Here is a 22,238-nt window from a genome sequence, read left to right as displayed (position 1 = left end):
ACAACGCTTGGGCGCCGAAGGGCGTGTCCAGGCAGTGGGGCGGGGCGGAGCGCCGGGCTCACGACGTCCAATGAGGATGCAGGAATTGTGCTTGGGCGGGGCCAGGTGCGTGTTTGAAGCGGAGGCGCGGGCTGCGGGAAAATGGCCGCTCGGCCGCGGCGGCACCGTTTGCCATCTGCAAAGCTGCCGCGGGGTGACTTTTGTGACGGCGCTAAGAAGACAACTGACGAATCTTCTTGTACGACTTCTATGGAGTGGGACACGCAGGTAGTGAACGGGTCCTCGCCGCTTGGCCCCGCGGGCCTAGGTGCGGAGAAGCTGCCGTCCGGCCCGCGGCTGCCGTCGTGGCTGCAGCCCGAGAGGTGCGCCGTGTTCCAATGCGCACAGTGCCACGCCGTGCTCGCTGACTCTGTGCACCTCGCCTGGGACCTGTCGCGGTCCCTCGGGGCCGTGGTCTTCTCCAGTGAGTGGGGGCGGAGCCTGAGGGAGGTGGAGGAGGGCCAGAGCGGGGGTTCCCTCTCTCTCACGGGATGGTCCAGAGCGGGTGGTGAAAACCAGGGTGAAGATTTGGAAGGAAATTAACCCCATTGCCTGGCAGGGGTGGTGGCAACTTTTCATGATTTTTGTGGCCACGATGAGTCTACCTGTAGCTGGTAGGTTTTCCCTTTCAAGGCTTCACAGGTACTCCATCTGACCCCTGTTTGTCTTCTTAGGAGCCACAAATAACGTGGTTTTGGACGCTCCCTTCCTAGTTGGCATTGAAGGTTTGCTCAAAGGCAGGTATGTACTGAGATCTCGATTGGTTTCTAGTCCCTCAGTAAGACTGAGGAGCCTAGAACCGACATGTAGAAGGGGAAAATAGTTCTTATTTGCGCTAGAGGAAAACTTTATTCAGTCCTTACTCTGTTTGAAGGATGTTTCTTTTACCTGTTTGAGACTTTGTAGGAACTTGATGTATTAATGAAATGGAAAGGTTGTGTTTGTGTGTAGATTTTAAGATCTTTCTGAGGGCCACATCTCTAGTGGCTTGTGCAAATGAAGTAAGGCTAAGAAAGTTGTGTCTAGTATGGGCAAAGGGAGAAAAGTACCTTTTGCTGTGTAGTGAGAATCACTATAAAATACAATCCTTTGAAATAACTAGGACTTTTAAATTTGCATTTTACCTGGAGTTTGTAATAAGCCATGGTAGGACTAATTCTTTTGGAATCCAGGGAACCTGGGGAAGAACACAAGTTGAATGTTATGTACTTGAATACTGCCGGTAAACTTTGCATTTAGTCTGTGCTTTGATCTCCAAGTGACCATAAAATATTCAATGAATATAGTATTACAAGGCTCCTCGATTTTGAGTGTTGGCTTAACAGCAGAACATTCTGACCACAGTTCTGTTCAGTTTTAGGGTTAAATAAGTTACAGGAATTTTTAGTTGCTTTACTTAGTATCCATGCCAGAGTGTCCTCTTTCCACCCAAAGGGTATTGGGTGAAAAAGAGTGGTGGCTTGCTTGGAATTGGGTCATTTGGGGCCAGACGCAGGAGCTCTCCAAATATCTTTCGTAGAATAGGATAATGCATGTAGACACATGCTGTCAAATACTGTAACCATTAGCCACATATAGCTGTTGAACACTTAAAATATGGCCATCCTGAATTGAGAAATACTGTGAGTGCAAAATACACACTGGATTTTGAAACTTGATACAAAAAAAATAACAGTTTAAAAATATTTATGGGACGCCTGGGTGGCTCAGTGATTAAAGCGCCTGCCTTTGGCTCAGGGCATGATCCTGGAGTCCTGGGATCCAGTCCTACATTGGGCTCCCTGCATGGAGCCTGCTTCTCCCTCTGCCTGTGTCTCTGCCTCTCGCTCTGTCTCTCATGAATAAATAAAATCTTAAAAAATAATAATAAAATAAATATTTATATGGTGAAATGATATTTTTGATATATTGGGTAGTCTAAAATGTATGAAAACTAATTTCACCTGTTGCTTTTGAATTTGTTAACAAGACTAATAGAAAATTTTAAATTACTTATGTGGCTCTCATTATGTCTCTGTTGGACGGTACTAATCTAGATAGTTTGTAAAACACTGGAGGGAAATTCTCATGTGTTTGTGTACTTTTAGAATTAGGAGAGCCATGGGATTTGGCAGGAAGAGATGTATTATCAGGAAATGGTTCAAGTGATTATGGAGGGTGAGAAGTCCCAAGAGCTGTATTTGGTAAGCTGGAAACACAGAAGAGTCAGTGGTTTAGACCTGGTCCAAGTCTGTGGGAGAGCCAAAATTGTAAGTTCCAATCCAAAAGCCAGAAGGCTCTAGACCAGAGAAGAGCCTACATTTCAGTTCAAGTTCAAAGGCAGGGAGTAAAAAATGGCTTAACTTAAAGCAATTAGTCAAGAGGAGTTTCCCCTTACTCTCACCTTTTTTGTTCTATTCAGACCTTCAGTTAATTAGATGAAGGTCACTCAAATGGGGAAATTCTGCTTTCCTTAGTGTACTGATTCAAATATTAATCTCATTCAAAAACACTCACACATTCAGAGTGGGTACCATGTGGCCTAGTCAAGTGGACACATAAAATGTAACCATCACTTGTTAACCTGGCACCCACATGTATCTCCTAAAATTATAACTTAATCTCCAAATAAAGACAATAACAAGGGCAGCCCAGGTGGCTCAGTGGTTTGGTGCCGCATTCGGCCCAGGGCCTGATTCTGGAGACCTGGGATCGAGTCCCACATCAGGCTCCCTGCATGGAGCCTGCTTCTCCCTCTGCCTGTGTCTCTACCTCTGTGTGTGTGTGTGTGTGTGTGTGTGTATGTGTGTCTCGTGAATAAATAAATAAATTAAATAAATAAATAAATAATAAAGTCTTAAAAAAAAGACAATAACAAAGTCATAATTCTGTCTAACATGTTACAACTATCCTACATACAACTGAAAACACACTAACCCCTTCTCTGGAAAAGGAAATAAAGTCCTTAAGTAATGTTTACATTTCTCCTTGATCTCTCATAACTTAAATACTGTGATACAAAATCAATAGTACTTAAACATTTTTTTTAAAGATTTTATTATTTATGAAAGACAGAGAGAGGGGCAGAGACATAGGCAGAGGGAGGAGTGGGCTCCTTGCAGGGAGCCCGATGTGGGACTCGATTTTGATCCCCGGAGCTGGGATCACGTCTGAGCTGAAGGCAGATGCTCAACTGCTGAGCTACCCAGGTGTCCCTAAAATCAATAATACTTAAATAGAATGATATAGTATGATACAAAGTATGATCTTATTTATATAGTAAGGGAATAAGCGAAGAACAGAGATAAACCGACACACAGACCTACTCATAACAAAGCAAGGAAGAAATACTCATGACAGTTACAGTCCTCATTTCTGTAACCGGTCACCTGGTCAGAGCTGATATTTATAACTACCTTCTTCCACTACCCATCTGTATGCCTTATGCCTTATGCCTTTAGCAAACACTCAGCTAGTCATAGTTCTTTACCTGGTGTGGTAATGCAAATCTTCATTTTTGAAGGAATTGTGACCCATTAGACTAATATTCATTGAAATATTTTATATTGTACACATAAGCAGAATTTTGGAATTTTTTTTCACATTTTGCCCTGTGCCATATATTAGTATCTATCAGACATTTTTCTGTAGGTACTGTGCTTTGTCTGATACCATTATTCCTACATAGGAATTCATTCAAATTAATGCAACTTTATTTCATGGCTTGCTTTTTGGTTACCATATTCACAAAAATACAGTTCTACATGTGTGGAATAGGACTTAATTTACCAATGAATTTGAGATGTTGTGTTGCTTGGGGTTTTTTTTATATCCATTGACAAGAAATATTTTTCTTTATAGTCATGTGATTTTTATGCTGTTAGTGCAGTTTTTCTGTATAGTGTATTATATTTATACAAATAATTTTCTCCCTTACCAAACCACTTCAAAATTGTTTTCAGAGGGTGCCTGGCTGACTCAGTTGGAAGAGCATGCAATTCTTGATCTCAGGGTCATGAGTTTGAACCCCATATTGGGGACAGAGAATGAATGAATGAATACATACATACATACATATAGTTTTCAGTACATGCCTGATGAAACATAGTTAATTTTTTCTTAAAATATTTCTCTGCAGTATTTGGATATGTCTTATGTACCAGCAAATATGGTGAGTGACTTACCCAAGTGGTGTAACTAGAATCATTACCTATTTCCTCATCCAGTATCTTTCAGATAAAAGAAAAGGAAATTGGGCAGCCCAGATGGCTCAGTGGTTTAGTGCAGCCCTCGGCCTGATCCTGGAGCCCTGGGATCGAGTCCCATGTCAGGCTCCCTGCATGGAGCCTGCTTCTCCCTCTGCCTGTGTCTCTGCCTCTCTCTCTCTCTGTGTGTCTCTCATGAATAAATAAATAAAATGTTTAAAAAAAAAAAAAAGGAAAGGAAATAGATGACATGCTAGAGTAATAGGATTTCTTTTCTTTTTTCTCTTTTGGCATTTTGTCTGGATTTTTTTTTTTTTTTTACATATGCAAGAGAAAAATTCTGATTTGTGTTCTATTAATAAATTTTTTTAAAAGGTTATTTATTTATTTATTCATGACAGACACAGAGAGAGAGAGAGAGAGAGAGGCGGAGACACAGGCAGAGGGAGAAGCAGGCTCCATGCAGGGAGCCTGATGTGGGACTTGATCCCCAGTCTCTAGAATCACACCCCGGGCTGGAGGTGGCGCTAAACCACTAGGCCACTGGGGCTGCCCAATAAATTGTTTAGTAAACTCCAACTTGATTATTTTTCTCAATTTAGAAAGTGGTTTAATGGTAGCTAATTTATATGGTCATGTGTAGTTTTATTTATTTATTTATTTTTTTAAATTTTATTTATTTATTTATTGATAGAGATGCAGAGAGAGAGAGAGACAGAGACACAGGCAGAGGGAGAAGCAGGCTCCATGCAGAGAGCCTGACGTGGGACTCGATCCCGGGACTCCAGGATCATGCCCTCGGCTGCAGGCGGCGCTAAACCGCTGCGCCACCGGGGCTGCCCCATGTGTAGTTTTATATGTTTAAATGTTAATATGATTAGTTAGCTCTTTTTCTGCTTTTCAAATGTGGATTATACTATAAGTGACAGTTGGACATCCCTAAGAATCTAGGATGTAATTATATTGAAGGCTGAGTTAACCTTTCTTGAATATGATCCCATTTCTTCGGTTTCAGTCCTATTAAAGCGCAGTTTTTAGGGGAACTGGTTTCAGAGACTGGTTATTTTATATTTCTTCTCTGATTTTCATACCCACATTCTGTTTTTCATTCCAGCACTTACAACCTTTTATTCTGTAATTCCTGTGGTGTTCCCATTGGTTTCCATTTGTATTCTACCCATGCTGCTCTGGCTGCCTTGAGAGGTCACTTTTGCCTTTCCAGTGATGAAATGGTATGGTGAGTAGACTTAGATATTCTTTATCAAATACATTTTTTAAAAATATCTATGCACGAGAGACAGGGAGAGAGTGAGAGAGGCAGAGACATAGGCAGAGGGAAAAGCAAACTCCACACAAGGAGCCCAATGTGGGACTCTGATCCCAGACCCCAGGTTTATACCCTGAGCCGAAGGCAAACTCTCAACCGCTGAGCCACCCAGGCATCCCTATCAAATACATTTTATTTTTATTTTTTAAAGATTTTATTTATTTATTCATGGGATACACAGAGAGAGAGAGAGAGAGAGGCAGAGACACAGGCAGAGGGAGAAGCAGGCTCCATGCAGGGAGCCTGACGTAGGACTCGATCCCGGGACTCCAGGATCACACCCTGGGCCTAAGGCAGGCGCTAAACTGCTGAGCCACCCAGGCGTCCCTTCATTCATTCATTCATTCATTCATTCATTCATTTATAAGAATATTTTTTTTAAAGATTTTTATTTATTCATGAGAGACACAGAGAGAGAGAGAGAGAGACAGAGACAGAGACAGAGACACAGGCAGAGGGAGAAGCAGGTTCCCTGACATGGGACTCGATCCCAGGTCTCCAGGATCAGGCTCTGAGCTGAAGGTGGCACTAAACCGCTGAGCCACCTGGGCTGCCCTCAATACATTTTAAAAGAGCTTCTAGAAAAGGTAGAATACTTGTACCAAAAAAGTGCTACAGCAAGGCACTATTACTCAAAAAGAAGGTCAGTTGGGCCAAAATATAGTTCATGACATTATGCTCATTTTAGATGTCTTAGATGTTTTAATAAGCATACCATGGGATAAATGAGAGGGTGTTCTTTTGTTACAGAAATTTCTGGAACGTAGGTTTTTGCAAAATAATATTGTAATAGATACTTACTGGGCTTGTGCCCAGCCCCTATTTTTTTTCCCCATAGAGTGGGACCTTGTGGCCATGTTTTTTATCATGTGTGATACTACTCTCAGGTGATGGGATCAAGAATGAATACTTGACCTAAGCTAAGCCAGTTAGGCTTTCTACTCTAGGTTTGAAATAAGGACCCAGAGACACTGGTCACTTGTAGATGGTACTGGTGCTGAAGTTGGGAAATGAAAGCTCTAGGTTTAAGGTAGCTATTTTCTGTATTATGCATGTAGATGCAGTGAAATCTTGTCTGCAGAAAAGAATAAAGCAGATAGATACCCCAAAAAAGTAAAAAATGACGTGGCCTAATAGAAAAATAATGTATTGTACTTCTTGTTCCTTCTTATGTAGTACTTTGGATCTTTATCTTCCTGTCACTTGAGCTTTTTTGTTTTTTATTTTTTTATATTTTAAAGATTTTATTTATTTATTCATTAGAGCCACACAGAGAGAGAGAGGGGCAGAGACACAGGCAGAGGGAGAAGCAGGCTCCATGCAGGGAGCCCGATGTGGGACTCGATCCCAGGACTTCAGGATCACACCCTGGGCCTAAGGCAGGCGCTAAACCGCTAAGCCACCCATGGATCCCCAGCTTTTTTCTTTTTTATAACAAACTGAAACATCTATCATAGTTTTTACTTGACCATTAAACCAAAAAAAAAACAAAAACAGGGATTGATGAGCTAGTTTGTGCCAAGCATTATTCTTACCTCACTGAGTCCTTTTTTTTTTTTTTTTTTTTAAGATTTTATTTATTTATTCATGAGAGACACAGACAGAGAGAGGGGCAGAGACACAGGCAGAGAAGAAGCAGGCTCCATTCAGGGAGCCCGATGTGGGACTCGATCCTGGATCCCACGACCACAACCTGAGCCAAAGGCAGGTACCCAACCGCTGAGCCACCCAGGCATCCCTCACTAAGTCCTTTATATGAGAAAACTGGGACTCAGGTGGAGAGCTAAGATTTTCATCTGTGTCTTAACTCCAAAGCTCATTTTTGTTTCATTAAACATTTTCTCTAATGTGCTTAGATCAGTGTTTCTAGCTGAGCTATATATGACTAAATAATAAAACCCATAAATAACAATGGTCTTTTTTATTCATAAGGTTGTTCAAAGTGTATTAGGTATACACTTTGTTCTTCACTGCAATTTTTTCTTTCACTGCAGATTTTCAACAGGAAATATACTTGAATGGGATTGATAATTTATTAATTTCTAATTTTTTCTTAAATAATTTCTAGAATTAAGTTTAAAGAGGGGAAAAATATTTTTTGTTTTTGAAATATAAAGTTTATTTTTAATTTAAATTCAATTAACAAAATGTATTATTGGTTTCAGGGGTAGAATTTAGTGGTTCATCAGTTGCATCCATCACCCAGTTACCCCATCCCCCAACTCCCCTCTTCTCCAGCAACCCTTAGTTTGTTACCTATGATTAAGAGTTTCTTGGGAATCTCTGGGTGGCTCAGCGATTTAGCACCTGCCTTTGGCCTAGGGCGTGATCCTGGAGTCCTAGGATCGAGTCCCATGTCTGGCGCCCTGCATGGAGCCTGCTTCTCCCTCTGCCTGTGTCTCTGCCTCTCTCTGTGTCTTTCATGAATAAATAAATAAAATCCTTAAAAAAAAAAAAAAAAAAAAGAGGGGAATCCCTGGCTGGCTTAGTGGTTTAGTGCCTGCCTTTGGCCCAGGGCGTGATCCTGGAGTCCTAGGATCGAGTCCCACGTTGGGCTCCCTGTACGGAGCCTGCTTCTCCCTCTGCCTGTGTCTCTGCCTCTCTCTCCTCTGTGTCTTTCATGAATAAATAAATAAAATCTTAAAAAAAAAAAAAGTTTCTTATGGTTTCTCTCCCTCTCTGATTTTGTCTTATTAGGGAAAAGTATTTCTAAATGTGTGTTATTAGTAACCTCAAATCCTCTATTTTTTTTAAGATTTTATTTATTCATGAGAAACAGAGAGAGAGAAGGAGAGAGACAGAGACAGAGACAGAGACACCAGCAGAGGGAGAAGCAGGCTCCATGCGGGGAGCCCAATGCAGGACTCGATCTCAGGACTCCAGGATCATGCCCTGGGCTGAAGTCGGCGCTAAACTGCTGAGCCATCCGGGCTGCCCTCAAATCCTCTTTAAAAACAGTTCTAAGTACTTGTTCCAGCTGAGCTGTAATTGAATTTTTGCTTAGGGAAGTTAAGTTTTTCATAACAAAAAAAAATTTTTAATGTACGTTTTTAAAGTATAATAGGATTTTAAGTAATTTCTTAATCTTTAAAAATGAGGAGTTGAGACCCTAAGGTTCGTATATTCTTTTTGATTAAGTAGCAATTAGGAAAGTATAGCATGAGTCTGGGAAGATAATCTATCTTTGTTAATCAGAATGAATTTGTTTGCTGGTAAAAGAAAACCTGGGACACCTGGATGGCTGGGTACCCCATCCCCCCACTCCCCTCCTCTCCAGCAACCCTTAGTTTGTTACCTATGATTAAGAGTTTCTTGGGAATCTCTGGGTGGCTCAGCGATTTAGCTAGCACCTGCCTTTGGCCTAGGGCGTGATCCTGGAGTCCCAGGATCGAGTCCCACGTCTGGCGCCCTGCATGGAGCCTGCTTCTCTCCCTGCCTGTGTCTCTGCCTCTATCTGTGTGTCTCATGAATAAATAAAACCTTTAAAAAGAAGAAGAAGAAAACCTTACTGACAGTGGCTTCAATAAGTAAGGGGTGGAGTGATTGGCCGCTCCAGGAGTCTTCTAGTGGCTCAGCCACATTTGGGCTCTGGATCAGCATCTCTGGTTCTCTTGGCCTTTTTCTCTTGGCTGCTGCTGCAATCATAAGCATTGCATCCATGGACAATAGCATCTCCAACCAGAAGGAAGCGGATATGGGAAGTGGAAACACAGGGAATGGTCTCTATTTTATCATCAGAAATGTCCTTATTATTGGCCAGAACTATGTAACATGATTGCCTTAAGGTAGGAAAGCAGATATGTGTCAGGAGGGAATAAGATTGCCACACTTGGTTTAAAATAGTTATGAGTCATCTCCTGGGATTGAGCATACTCCTGTCCTAAACAAAATCTGGGTTCCGTTGCAAGAAAGAAGTTAGGAATGGCTACTGGGTAGGCAAACAACAGTGTTTGTTACCATATGATTACTTTTCTTCTAACTGCTATACAGTTTAGTTATTCATAGGACCCTTGTTTTTGTGTTTAATTTGTTGTGGGATAATTTTGTCTTATGTATTCCCGGCTGGCAAGGGGTAAGATGAGACGGTCTCTAATGATTTCTTAACTGAGAATTTGTTTTTCCTACAAAATGCAATACAAATGTTGAAACAAATCTGTAAGAAGGTTGTCTTTGCCTGACATTGCTTTAGAGGACAAGTTTGGTTCATTGATCATCTTAACTGATACTAATATTTTCTCTGTATATTTTCTATCCAGCTATCTCTTAAAAACAAAAGCCATAGTAAATGCATCTGAGATGGATATTGACAACTTGTCTCTACCAGAAAAGGTTACAGAGGTAAAATTTCATGGTGATTGTATGTTTCCTTTAATATAGGCATACCTCAGAGATATTGTGGGTTCAGTTCCAGACCACTTCAATAAAACAAATACCATAATAAAAACAAGTCAAATTATTATTTTGGTTTCCCACCATATATAAAAGTTATGTTTACACTATACTATACTGTAGTCTACTTAAGTGTCTAAAATAATGTACATACCTTAATTAAAAAATACTTCATTGCTAAAAATGCTGACCATTATCTGAGCTTTCAGGAAGTTGTAATTGTTGATTAGTGATCACTCTAATAAATATAATAATATTGAAAAGTTTGAAATATTCTGAGAGTTGCCAAAATGTGACAGAGCCATGAAGTGAGCAAATGCTGTTGGAAAAACGATGCCAATAGACTTTCTCCCACAAGGTTGCCACAAACCTTCAGCTTATAAAAAACATGGATCTTTGTGATGAAGCAAAGCACAATAAAATGAGGTATGCCTGTATAGACAACTCCTGGCAGTTTATTCCAGTGAATTTGGTGGTGATGACATGGTATAATACTCCAATAATCCTTTATACCTGGTTTGGCATTTCTTATTGAATTTGTGACACAAAACCAAATATTGTAAGGTCCAGTTCAGGAGGAGGAAGAAAGCTGCTTAGATCCTGTATTTCCTATACTACTCTCCTCTGCTGGGAATGGATATTGCACCTTTCATAGATCTGTCCTTTTTCTCTCTCTCTTTTTTAAAGATTTTATTTTTACTTTTAAATTAAAAAAAAAGATTTTATATATTTATTCATGAGAGACACGGAGAGAGAGAGGCAGAGAGACATAGGCAGAAGGGAGCAGACTCCTTGCGGGGAGCTAGAAATGGTACTTGATCCCAGGATCCTGGGATCACGACCTGAGCCAAAGGCAGATGCTCAACCACTGAGCCACCCAGGTGCCCCTAAAGATTTTATTTTTAAATAGTTGGCACCCAACATGGGGCTTGAATTTATAACCCCAAATCAGGAGTCACAGGCTCCTCCAAAGGAGCCAACTTGGTGCCCCAGATCTGTCCTTTCCACAGCACTTCTTGTTTAGATGTCTCAGGAAAGAGTGGTGAAACAATCATTAGGAATTCTTATTTAAATGAGTTTTCTAGCTGTTGATGGTTTTGAAGTTGAAAAAAGCAACTTTGTTTCGGTAGCTTACTGATGCATTCTGAGTGGAAATTTGGCTATAACTTAAGCTCAGAAGACCAACCTGAGAATTTATCGTTCATTTTGTTTTTAGTATTGTTAATATATTACTCCTTGCTAATTATACATTTTGTAACCAGTGGTGTTTTTTGTTTTTGTTTTTTTTTAAAGTTTAAGAATCTTTTAGGACAAGGAAAGAGTGATTTTTGAGGGTGTTGTTTTGCATAGCTAACTAAGCTTATGAAACCATGCTCTAAGCAAGGTGTTGGCAACTTTTTCTATAAATGACCAGATGACAAATATTTTAAGCTTTGTGACCATTCTCAAGTGCTCAACTGTACCATTGCAGTGCAGAAGCAGCCACAGACAGTATTATAAACAAGTGGGTGTGGCTGTGTTGCAGCAAAACTTGATATAAATGGGCAGTCACAGTTAGCTAACCTTTGCTCTAAGCAACAAAGTTGATGAGGGGGGTCAGTAACTTTTCACTCCTGTGGGAGATAACTTCTGGAATGGCAGCCAGAGGAGCTCCATGGACCTCCTTCCCCCACCCCCAGCAAAACTGCCATAACTGAATAAAATTACAAAAAAACCCAACCATTTTAAGTCTGTAGGAAATGTTCTTCAAGGAATAAAGCAAATGAAGAGATACTTACTTTAGAAAATATATTTAGGGCAGCCCAGGTAGCTCAGCAGTTTAGCGCCGCCTTCAGCCCAGGGCGTGATTCTGGGGTCTGGGATCGAGTCCCACATCGATCCCACATTGAGCCTGCTTCTCCCTCTGTGTCTCTGCCTCTCTCTCTCTCTCTGTGTGTGTGTGTGTCTCTCATGAATAAATAAATAAAATCTTTAAAAAAAAAAAAGAACACATTTAACCTCAGTAAGAACAGTGAAAGCCTGTGGTATTTGTGCCACAGCCTGCTCACTGCCTCTCATACCTCTCTACCTTAGAGAGAGGGCAGGAGGCTCTATCTGGGCTGCTGTAGCCAAGAACACAGGGATCCCTTTTGCCATAGCTCTCAGTTGAGGGCTGTGATATCTTCCAGGAGTGGCAGGCATCAGTAATTCTCATCAAAAGCTCTATTCCAGTCAAAAATGGCCATTTGCAGGGTGCGATCCTGGAGACCCGGGATCGAATCCCACATCGGGCTCCTGGTGCATGGAACCTGCTTCTCCCTCTGCCTATGTCTCTGCCTCTCTCTCTCTCTCTGTGACTATCATAAAAAAAAAAAAAAAAAAAAAAAAAAAAAGGCCATTTGTAGGTACAGGTTCTATCAAAGGCACAGCAAGCTAAGTATTAGGAACCCATTCACTCTTGCCCCAGCTTGCATGTAGAGCAGAGGTCTCACACTGGCCGAGGTAAGCCAAGAAGATGACAAGTGGCATCTATACCCAGCACTCTGCTTGTAAAGTAAGGGTGTCATTCCAAGAGACACTGGCCCCTAGGTTGGGAGGAGCTGGGCTAAGAGGCAGATTGTAAAAACAGAACTCCAAAGTGTCCCCCTCCCCTACCACTCAAGGGAACTGACTTTATTTGAAACAAAGCTTGGGGACATTCAAGTCTAAGAGTACAGCCCAAAATGGACATTTTGAGGTAAGCAATTAAGAGGAAGCTGGTAGTTCCATGAGAGCAACAAGCTAAACCATAGATTAGTTAGAAGTTTACCAGACAGAATCAGAGAATACACAGCTAAGAAGAGCCCCCCTGGGATCAGAACAACAACAAAAAGACTGGCTACCAGTCTTTTAAAAGACTAACCTACAAAGGTGGGGCCTGAATTTAATTGGATTAGACTGATGAACAATTTATGTCCCAGGGCATTGTCAAAACCTGGAGAGCAATCAGCCCAGGAACTAGGGAAGGCTCGGGTATGATGCCAGCAGAGGCTGACAGCCTGACATTGACCAAGGCAACATTGAAAGACAGCTTGCTGAACCCACTGTCCTCTAGGTGACCGCACCTGCCCAAGGCTTTGTTTTCTGTGGACTGGCAGCATGGTCTCCTACAGTGGGGGAAGTAGATAGCAGTGAAATAGTCTAGCCAGCTCACGAAAACAGATAAATAAAGGACAATAAGAAGATGAAGAGTGGGTGTTTAGTATCCACAGTTGGCTATATTACTTAAAATGTCCAGTTTGTGGGGCACCTTGGCTGGCTCAGTTGGTGGAGTGTGTGACTGTTGATCTCTGGCTTGTGAGCTCGAGCCCCATGTTGGGTGTGGAGATTACTGAAAAAAATCTAAAAAAAAAAAAAAAAAAACCTAAAAAAAAAAAAGATGTCCAGTTTGCAACAACAACAACAAAAAAAAAAACGAGAAAACACTCAAAGAAGAAAGTATAACTTATAAATAGGATAAAAAGCAGGCATCTAAAGCTGCCTAGGAAAGGGCCCAGATGTTAGACTTAGCAGACAAAGCCTTTGAAGCAGCCACTATAAATGTCCAAAAAACGAAAGGAAACTGCTTAAAGAAGTCAAGGAAGGTATGATGACAATATCTCATCAAATACAGGATATCCACAAAGAGTTAGAAATTATAAAAAAAAAAAAAAAGAAAAAAGAAAAAGGTTGGAAATCCTGGAGTTGAAAAGCACAATAACAACAACAAAAAAAGGTACAATAACTAAAATTACAAACTCACTAGAGGGGCCCAAGAACAGATTTGAGCTGCCCAAAGAAAGAATCAGCAAATTGAAGACAAATTGATGAGACTGAAGGGAAAAAAAAATGCAGGAAAGTGAATTGAAGAGACCTCTTGGACACCATCAGGCATACCTAAACATTTTTTGGTAAAGAGAATAAATACCAAAAGGAGTACAGAGAAGTAGAAAAGATATTCAAAGAAATAATAGTAGAAAAAACCCCAAATTTGATGAAAAACCTGAATTTACATATCCAAAACCTCAATAAGTCCACAAAGGACTTATAGGATAAACACAGAAGAGATAATACCCCAATACATCATAGTAAAAATGAGGAGAGTAAACAATCTTGAAGGCAACAGAGAAATGATTCACCACATCCAATGGTACTGCAATTAGACTGGGAGGCTCTAGGGATGCCAGGGTGGCTCAGCAGTTGAGCGTCTGCCTTTGGTTCAGGGTGTGGTCCCGGGGTCCCAGTATCGAGTTCCACATTGGGCTCCCTGCTTGGAGCTGGCTTCTCCCTCTGACTGTCTCTGCCTCTCTCTCTCTGTCTGTGTCTCTGATGAATAAATAAATAAAATCTTAAAAAGGGGGGGGAGGGGAGGCTCTAGAGTTACTTTTTTAATTTAAGCAGCATTTTTTTTTTTAAGATTTTATTTATTTATTCATGAGAGACAGAGAGGCAGAGACTTAGGCAGAGAGAGATGCAGGCTCAATGCTGGGAGCCTGGTGTGGGACTCAATCCCAGAACTCGAGGATCATGCCCTGAACCAAAGGCAGAAGCTCAACTGCTGAGCCACTCAGGCGTCCCTAAGCAGCATTTCCTAATGAATATGGATTATTCTTGTGTCTTAAATGATAATATAAAGCAGATTTTATGAATGGTGCAAATTATGTTCAAATTATGGTTTATTGTTGATGGTGTTGTTAACCTGTCTTCAACAGAAGGTTGTTTTTATTTATTTATTTATTTATTTATTTATTTATTTATTTATTTATTTATTTATTTATGATAGTCACAGAGAGAGAAAGAGAGAGGCAGAGACACAGGCAGAGGGAGAAGCAGGCTTCATGCACCGGGAGCCTGATGTGGGATTCGATCCCGGGTCTCCAGGATCGCGCCCTGGGCCAAAGGCAGGCGCCAAACCGCTGCTCCACCCAGGGATCCCCAACAGAAGGTTGTTATCCATAATTCTGTATTCCATGATAACTTTATTTACTAAGCTGAATAATACCATTAAGTTTGGTTCCTGATATAGCTATTCTTAGGTGAAAGAACTTGTCAAAAATAACCTAATTACCACAAACACAAGTTCCTAACCCAACAACCAGGGCTACTTTTGAAGACAGGCATTTGTTACTGTGAACAAAGAAAAAAAAAAGTTAGATTCTTGCCCCTAGAAAAGGAGAGGAAGAGTAGTTGAGGTTCTTCTCCACAAGCTTTCTTACCCCACCTTCTTCTTGTCTTCCTTCCTTCCCAATATTTGGCACTTAAACCTGGCGATAAGGGGTAGGAAGGAGGGAGGAGGAGAAGCAGTGATGCTCAGCAGTGGCTGGTCTTTTTTCACATGAAACTTTGTATCTGAGGATCTTACTGGGCACTTGAGGTTTGTTGCATAAAGTTCTTTCAGAAATAGGGCAGTCCTGGTGGCTTAGCGGTTTAGTGCCCCCTTCAGCCCAGGGCGTGATCCTGGAGACCAGGGATTGAGTCCCAGGTCGGGCTCCCTGCATGGAGCCTGCTTCTCCCTCTGCCTGTGTTTCTGCCTCTCTCTCTCTCTCTCTAATAAATAAATAAAATCTAAAAAAGAAAGAAAGAAATAGGACAAGCATATTTATGTAATGTGTTGAGACATTACCAGCTATCAACCACTGGTTTAAATTTGAAGTGGCTTCTAAAATCATCAAAATAAGTATTAAGCTCAAGATGCCCTGATACCGATTTATTTTTCTTCCCAGCTCAAAGAGAAGATAATGTTAACACATACTCGTTTATATTCACTGATGAAGATTCTGAAGGAAAGAACTCCTGACCAGCCCAAGCCAGAAAACTGATCCAGGATTAAAGCTTAACTAGGGGGATCCCTGGTTGGTGCAGTGGTTTGGCACCTGCCTTTGGCCCAGGGCGCGATCCTGGAGACCCGGGATCGAATCCCACATCGGGCTCCCAGTGCATGGAGCCTGCTTCTCCCTCTGCCTGTGTCTCTGCCTCTCTCTCTCTCTCTCTCTTTCTCTCTCTCTCTCTCTCTGTGTATGTGTGTGTGTGTGTGTGTGACTGTCATAAATAAATAAATTTTAAAAAAATAAAGCTTAACTAGGTTCAGGTCTTATTGCTGTCTTCATCAACAGGAGTTCTCAAGGAAGAAAGATTGGCTAAGAAGAGATGTGAACTCTATTCTCACCTTGAGGCTGATTTTCCAAATGATTTGTGAAGCTTTGTCTAGAAAATGAGAAACAAAGGAAACCCCTACCCAGGTTTCATAGCTATTTGCCTTAAGAACTTATTTTAGGGTGGCGCAGTGGTTTAGCGCCTGCCTTTGGCCCTGGGCGCGATCCTGGAGACCCGGGATCGAATCCCACGTCGGGCTCCCGGTGCATGGAGCCTGCTTCTCCCTCTGCCTATGTCTCTGCCTCTCTCTCTCTCTGTGTGACTATCATAAATAAAAGAACTTATTTTAGCTTATCAATTTCATAAATGTTTGTTTCTGAATACATATTTTACTGCAAATGTAGGTTAAGAGGCAGTGTCCTGCAAATGGTCTGACATAAAGATATACGGCTGTTATGAAAACAGAGTTGTATTTCATGTTGACTACTTTATTCCTACATGGAGCAGTTGTGATGATGAAGATAGAAAACATTTTTTTTCTTACATGCAATATACGTACAAACATACTCTGTAGGTAATATTCAGTAAGTTAACTGGAAAATATACAATTTATCTTTCTCTTTTCATTTCTAAACTGAGCCTACCCAGGTAATAATGAGAGAAATGATAAAACATTCACCAAAATGCTGTTTTTCATATTTTGCTTTATATACCACTTACACTCAGTACCTTGTCATATTATTCATTTAATAAAAGTCTACTAACTTTGGGGATAAAAGGTAAGCAAAAAGAGCCACTCTCTACCTGCACAGAGCTTTTAATCTCATTAGAGGTGGACGTTCAAACAACCACATGAATACATGTGAAATTATTACTATAGTAAAGGTTTTGAAGAAAAGAGACCTAGAGCTACCAGCACATGAAGCAGCTACCGGACCCCTGGGGTTGGAAAGGCTGCTCTGAGGAAGTGGGATTTCAGCAGTGGTCTGAAAGACTAGGAGTTAATTAGGGAATGGAGGGGGACCTGTGGAGAGGCCCTTAAAAGAAGGCCTGCAGGAGGTGAACTAGTGGCCAGAAACCAGAGGGTACAAGGACTTATTGGATGATGTTGTTGTTTAAGATTTTATTGATTTATTCATGAGAGACACAGAGACAGGCAGAGGGAGAAGCAGGCTCCCTATGTGGAGCTGGATGCAGGACTCCATCTGGGACCCCCCAGATCACACCCTGAGCTGAAGGCAGATGCTCCTCTGCTGAGCCATTCAGATGCCCCCTGGATGTTTGTTTTTATCCCAAGAACAATGGAAGCCTTGGTTTCACTTTTGTAGAACCTTGCTATGGTTGTCTTGTGGAGAAGGGGTTTATAGGGGCAGAAAAGCAAGCAGACTACTGAGGGGCTGGCAAGAGCCCAATCCAGATAAGAAACAGCCAAGTGGTGGTGTCTAGAAAAGTTGACTTGGTTCAGATGTAGCTGGCAGCCATTTTTAAAGTTCTTTCCATTCTTTCTACTTTATATTGCATAAAGCCATTTCCCTTTAGAAATATTTTAAACAAGAAAATTCTGATTTGCTCTATGCTTTTGAGTTGCAAAATTTGATTCCATAAATAAGGGTGAAATCTTTGGCAACAAATAGTACCAGAGGGAACCTGAGTGGCTCAGTGGTTAAGTGTCTCCCTTCGACTCAGGTGATCTCAGGGTCCTGGGATTGAGTCCTGCATCGGGATCCCTATAGGGAGCCTGCTTCTCCCTCTGCCTATGTCTCTGTTTCTGTGTCTATCATGAATAAATAAATAAATAAAATCTTAAAAAGAAACAAGTACTAGAAAAACTCGTATTTTCTAAAGAATGGACCTAATAAATCAATACTATATTAAATCATCCTGGGATTTTTTTGTGTGTGGGTATGTTCTTATGTAGCTATTTTTCGTAATCTCTGGACTTGCTGATTTGGCAGAGAGTTCAATAGAAAATTACATGCTTGACATGTGCCTTTGGCTCAGGTCATGATCTCAGGGTCCTGGGATTGAGCCCCATCTCCGGCTCCCTGCTCAGCTGGGAACCTGCTTTTCCCTCTCCCCGCTGCTCATGCTTTCTCTGGCATGCTCTCTCTCAAATCTTAAAAAAAAAAAAAAAAAGTAAATGTTTAAACTTAACATCAAATTAAGCTGGCTGGCTTTAGATATTTTCCCCCTAAATACAAATTACAGTAATGCTTACTCTAGAAAAAAAAATTGCAGATATAAATAGAAAATAAAGGGTGCAAAGTACACTTCCCTTTCCATCTTTGAGAGGCATAGGATAGCATGCTGGGAAGCTCTAGAGCCAAATTATTTCTATTCACATGTGTTTTGGATCTTACTAGCCATGAACACGAAGAATTTACTTCAACACTTCTTGTAAAATAGGGATTAAAACTAGGGCTGGTTTTGGGGTGCCTGGGTGGCTCAGTTGGTTAAGCATCTCCCTTCAGGTCATGACTTCAGGGTCCTGGGATCGAGCCCTACATTGCATCAGGCTTCTTGCTTTGCTTTCTGGCTCTGTCAAATAAATAAAATCTTAAAAAACAAAACAAAAAACTAGGGTTGGTTTTTTCCTTTTGGGGAGGACGGCATCCACAGGCATTCAGAATGGTCCCAGCATTTGACATACTATCAAAGGCTGTCCTACAATACAGCCTCCAACAAAACTAGGCTGGTGATAGAATCACCCTGGTGATAGAATCGTTTACCTTTATACCAGGAAGATTGGGAAAGCCCCCAAATTCACATGTAGCATGTGCCTAGGCCGACTTTAAGTACATGCTGTGAGACCTGCAATTCTTATTAGGTTCTCTACAATGAGAAAATGTGTCGGCAGGGCCTAGGGTGGCGGTTCCATGTATGTGTTCATGATGGGATCAAGTATGCTTTCCTTATTGAGGAGCAGAAAATCATTGTGAAAGTGTTGAAAGCACAAGCACAGCGTCAGAAAGCTAAATTAAAAACTGAAGCTTGGGGCAGCCCAAGCTGTGGCTCAGCGGTTTAGCGCTGCCTTCAGCCCAGGGCCAGATTCTGGAGACTTGGGATTGAGTCCCATGTCAGGCTCCCTCCATGGAGCCTGCTTCTCCCTCTGCCTTTGTCTCTGCCTCTGTGTCTCTCATGAATAAATCTTTTTTAAAAAATGAAGCTTTTTTGAGAAATTCAGGCTTATTCTGTTTAAAAGAAAAAAAAAAAAAAAAAAAAAAGCCAGGGGTGCCTGGTTGGCTCAGAAGACCATGTGACTCTTGATCTCCAGCCCCCACAATGACTGTAGGGATTACTTAAATCTTTAAAAAATAGCTAGGGCTGTAGTGAAGATTCAATAAATTAAGAAATACATCTAATGTAATTACAGCAGTGCTTAGCACATACTAGGTGCTCAAAAAATATCTTCTATGCATGTGGATGTTCATGTATTAGACATAAAACAAAGCTTTATCTTTCACAGTATTCTGCTTTTCACACAATAAATATCACAACTTTCCACACCAGCCCATATGCAAACTATTTTATTTAAGACCTGTATGATTCAGTGATGTGAATGTATCCAAACCTAACCATTCTTGTATTGGACCCTTGTACCTATCTTTGCAAATCTGTACTGGTATTTCTGTAAGAGTGAGTCCTAAAGTGGGAAAGTCAAAGGCATGTATGTGCATTTACAGTCTTGATTTTATGTCTCCCATAAATGTTACACTGATATTATAAATGGTTGGCTTTTTAATTCCCCTTTTAAAGGAGTCTTTGGGTGGTATAAGAGTTCCTATGAGGGACGCCTGGGTGGCTCAACGGTGGAGTGCTTGCTTTCATACCCAGGGTGTGATCCTGGTGTGCTGGGGTTGAGTCCCACATCGGGCCCCCTGCATGGAGCCTGCCTCTCTGTCTCCCACGAATAAATAAAATCTTAAAAACAAAAAAAGTTCCTATGAAAGTCTAACAAACATCAATGATTTATATTAAGATACTGTCTACTTTGCTCCAATGTGATACCATTTAGCATTGTATATGTTGAATACAGTATTTTCAAAATTCTGTAGTCCTAAGAATAAAACTGCATATTGAAATTCCTCCTGAGTTGTAAACTTTTAAGCTCCTGAGTTAACAGTAAAGACTATCTCCATTTTTGTAACCCTAACATCTAGCACAGTACCTGGGATTGGAGTATATCAGTGTGTGCTAAATGAATGGTCATAAATCACAGGGAAAACTCTTAGTGATTATACCACAAAAATGACATAGCTTAGGTTCTTCTCCATTTGAGGATAGCCAATCCCAAGGAAGTTTATAAGATCTGCTTTTTTTTTTTTTTTTTAAGGTCTACTTTCTTACTTTAAACTTGACATAACTTTCCCCTGAATCAAAAAGGAACTTTTTTTCTTTTTTAAGTAGGTTCCACCCCCAGAGTGGAGCTTACTCACAACCCTGAGATCAAGACCTGAGCTGAAATCAAGTGTCAGATGCTTAACTGACTCAGCCACACACGCTACCACCCAAGGATCTCCGTGTTAATAAGCCTCTTTAATTAATTTAGCTAATATTTAAATATTCAATGTAAAAGCATTTAAAATGCTTTATATATTTCAGATAGGAAGGATTCCCTGCAGTGGTTTTATTAGTACTATTACTGTACTTAGCTATTTCCTTACCAGAAACTAAACATTTTGCTAATTACCTAGCATAAGGTTGGCTCTAAAGGTGGGAATACCTAAGTTTAAATGGAATGCCTCTTTGTTCAGATGGCTGCCAGTTTCCTTGGACTATAGCAGAAACTGCTACAACTTGGTATCAACACCCAAATCTTTGGTCTTTTCTGCTATCTGGAGCCTACCTCAGTCCAGGTCTCTGCCTTGGCTCTTCCCATCTCAGTAACTTACTGCATGATTAGAAATTACCCAATCCAAGTAATGAGTAACACAGTGAAGTTTCAGTGCATTCTCAGCCCATGCTGCTTTATTGCCAAAAAAAAAAAAAATATATATATATATATATATGTATGTATATATATACACACACACACAGGTGCAGAGTTTCCAACTTGTACAGCAGTCCCCTTTTACATCAAAGAATAAAATTTCTGAAATCCCAAGGATGCATAGATTAAAAAGCTGCCTTTTGTAATACTTATAAACATTCAATGAAATTCTTTTTAACATTATGTACCAATGGTGCAGTGAAAAAATGCAGAACAGCAAGTACAAACAGCAACAACTGTACTTATAGGACAATAAATAAAAACAGGTGAATCACACTGTGACTCTGTAAGCGATGGGTGTTTTTTTTTTTTTTTTTTCCCCTCGATGGGTGGTTTTAAGGTAAGTGCCAAGACTATCACTGTTAAGGACTGGTGATAATGTATTACTCAGAATACCATTCTTACCCCTGGAAAGAGGAAAATTGATGGCATGGCAAACTATCACCAAAGGAGATAAAACCTTTTGAAAATTGTCAGTAATCTTATAATTCTTTTGATTTTAAAGGAGGTTGAGAAGTAAAAATTCCTAGAGAAATCTGTGATGTTTGTTTGGTATTTAAACTATATGCTTTTGTGGAATAATGGGAACAGAGAGAAACTCTTATTCTATCTTTACTGGTTTCATTAGTTGACGGATGTAATCAGTACGTGGCAGAGAAAATGTACATATGAGATATAGTATTTTACTTCCTGTACTTAAGTGGAGTCTAACACTGCAATGACTGGAAGTCTACTTCAGTTCTGAACTACTGGAAAGTTACCATTTACACTTAAAACAATCCCAAAGGTGTTTGGAGTGAAATCCTACAGCAAAGAAAACAAGTTAAAATGACTTTTAAAAATTTATTTTTCGGGACGCCTGGGTGGCTCAGGGTGTGATCCCGGAGTTCTGGCATCAAGTCCCTCATCAGGCTCCCCGTGGGGAGCCTGCTTCTCCCTCTGCCTTTGTTTGTGTCTCTCAAAAAAAAATTATTTTTCAATTATGTAACATAAAACCTGGGAGGGGCCTAGTGAGAATCATCTAGTCTAACTCTGAATTCTCTTCTGTATAGGCCACTCATGTAGGAATTCCATTTGTACACTATTTGTCATGATCATTTGTACTTAAAAGGGTTATTTCAAAGTCAGGAATCTTCTCAAAAATTTTAAGCTACTACAATAAACTGATCTATTTTCTTCATCAAGTAAAATAAATGGCATTTTTTTCAAAATGGGAAAA

General features: G+C 40.6%; 2 protein-coding genes and 1 pseudogene across 14 annotated transcripts in view; 2 read left to right on the top strand and 1 right to left on the bottom strand.

Moving 5' to 3' along the window:
• Positions 1 to 22,238, bottom strand: part of NUSAP1 (nucleolar and spindle associated protein 1) — a 77,065-nt gene that overhangs the window by 38,728 nt on the left and 16,099 nt on the right. For all 5 annotated transcript variants that reach the window (XM_049104393.1, XM_025473144.3, XM_049104398.1 and 2 more), the window contains exon 3: positions 1,164 to 1,216. In XM_049104393.1, coding sequence (XP_048960350.1) covers positions 1,164 to 1,184 — 21 coding nt within the window. In that variant the 5' untranslated portion in view covers positions 1,185 to 1,216. The remainder of the gene's footprint in view (positions 1 to 1,163; positions 1,217 to 22,238) is intronic.
• Positions 14 to 21,592, top strand: OIP5 (Opa interacting protein 5). Of its 9 annotated transcripts, none has more exons than XM_049104406.1 (6): positions 14 to 463; positions 714 to 780; positions 4,157 to 4,189; positions 5,338 to 5,455; positions 9,807 to 9,888; positions 16,050 to 21,592. In XM_049104406.1, the coding sequence occupies exons 1-5, from the start codon at positions 142 to 144 to the stop codon at positions 9,843 to 9,845; spliced, it is 579 nt and encodes a 192-aa protein (XP_048960363.1). In that variant the 5' UTR covers positions 14 to 141; the 3' UTR covers positions 9,846 to 9,888; positions 16,050 to 21,592. The 9 variants fall into 9 exon arrangements, with proteins under 9 accessions (XP_048960363.1, XP_025328933.1, XP_048960364.1 ...); XM_049104405.1 differs by lacking the exon at positions 16,050 to 21,592 and adding an exon at positions 15,660 to 16,008 and having other exon boundaries at positions 27 to 463; XM_049104403.1 differs by having other exon boundaries at positions 32 to 463; positions 5,338 to 5,460.
• Positions 16,949 to 21,592, top strand: LOC112675421 (60S ribosomal protein L34-like; annotated as a pseudogene).

Source organism: Canis lupus, chromosome 30 (assembly GCF_003254725.2).
Source record: "Canis lupus dingo isolate Sandy chromosome 30, ASM325472v2, whole genome shotgun sequence".
NCBI classification, from domain to species: domain Eukaryota; kingdom Metazoa; phylum Chordata; class Mammalia; order Carnivora; family Canidae; genus Canis; species Canis lupus.
Note: the sequence above shows the minus strand (reverse complement) of the source record. Positions and strands in the feature narration are given on the sequence as shown.

Bases quoted from the DNA above. Each gene is read 5' to 3' on its own strand.
- OIP5 (XM_049104403.1), top strand. From the start codon at position 142: ATGGCCGCTCGGCCGCGGCGGCACCGTTTGCCATCTGCAAAGCTGCCG. The intron at 4,190-5,337 runs GTGAGTGACTTA...TTTTCATTCCAG, and splicing joins CTTATGTACCAGCAAATATG to CACTTACAACCTTTTATTCT. The intron at 9,889-16,049 runs GTAAAATTTCAT...CTTCATCAACAG, and splicing joins TACCAGAAAAGGTTACAGAG to GAGTTCTCAAGGAAGAAAGA.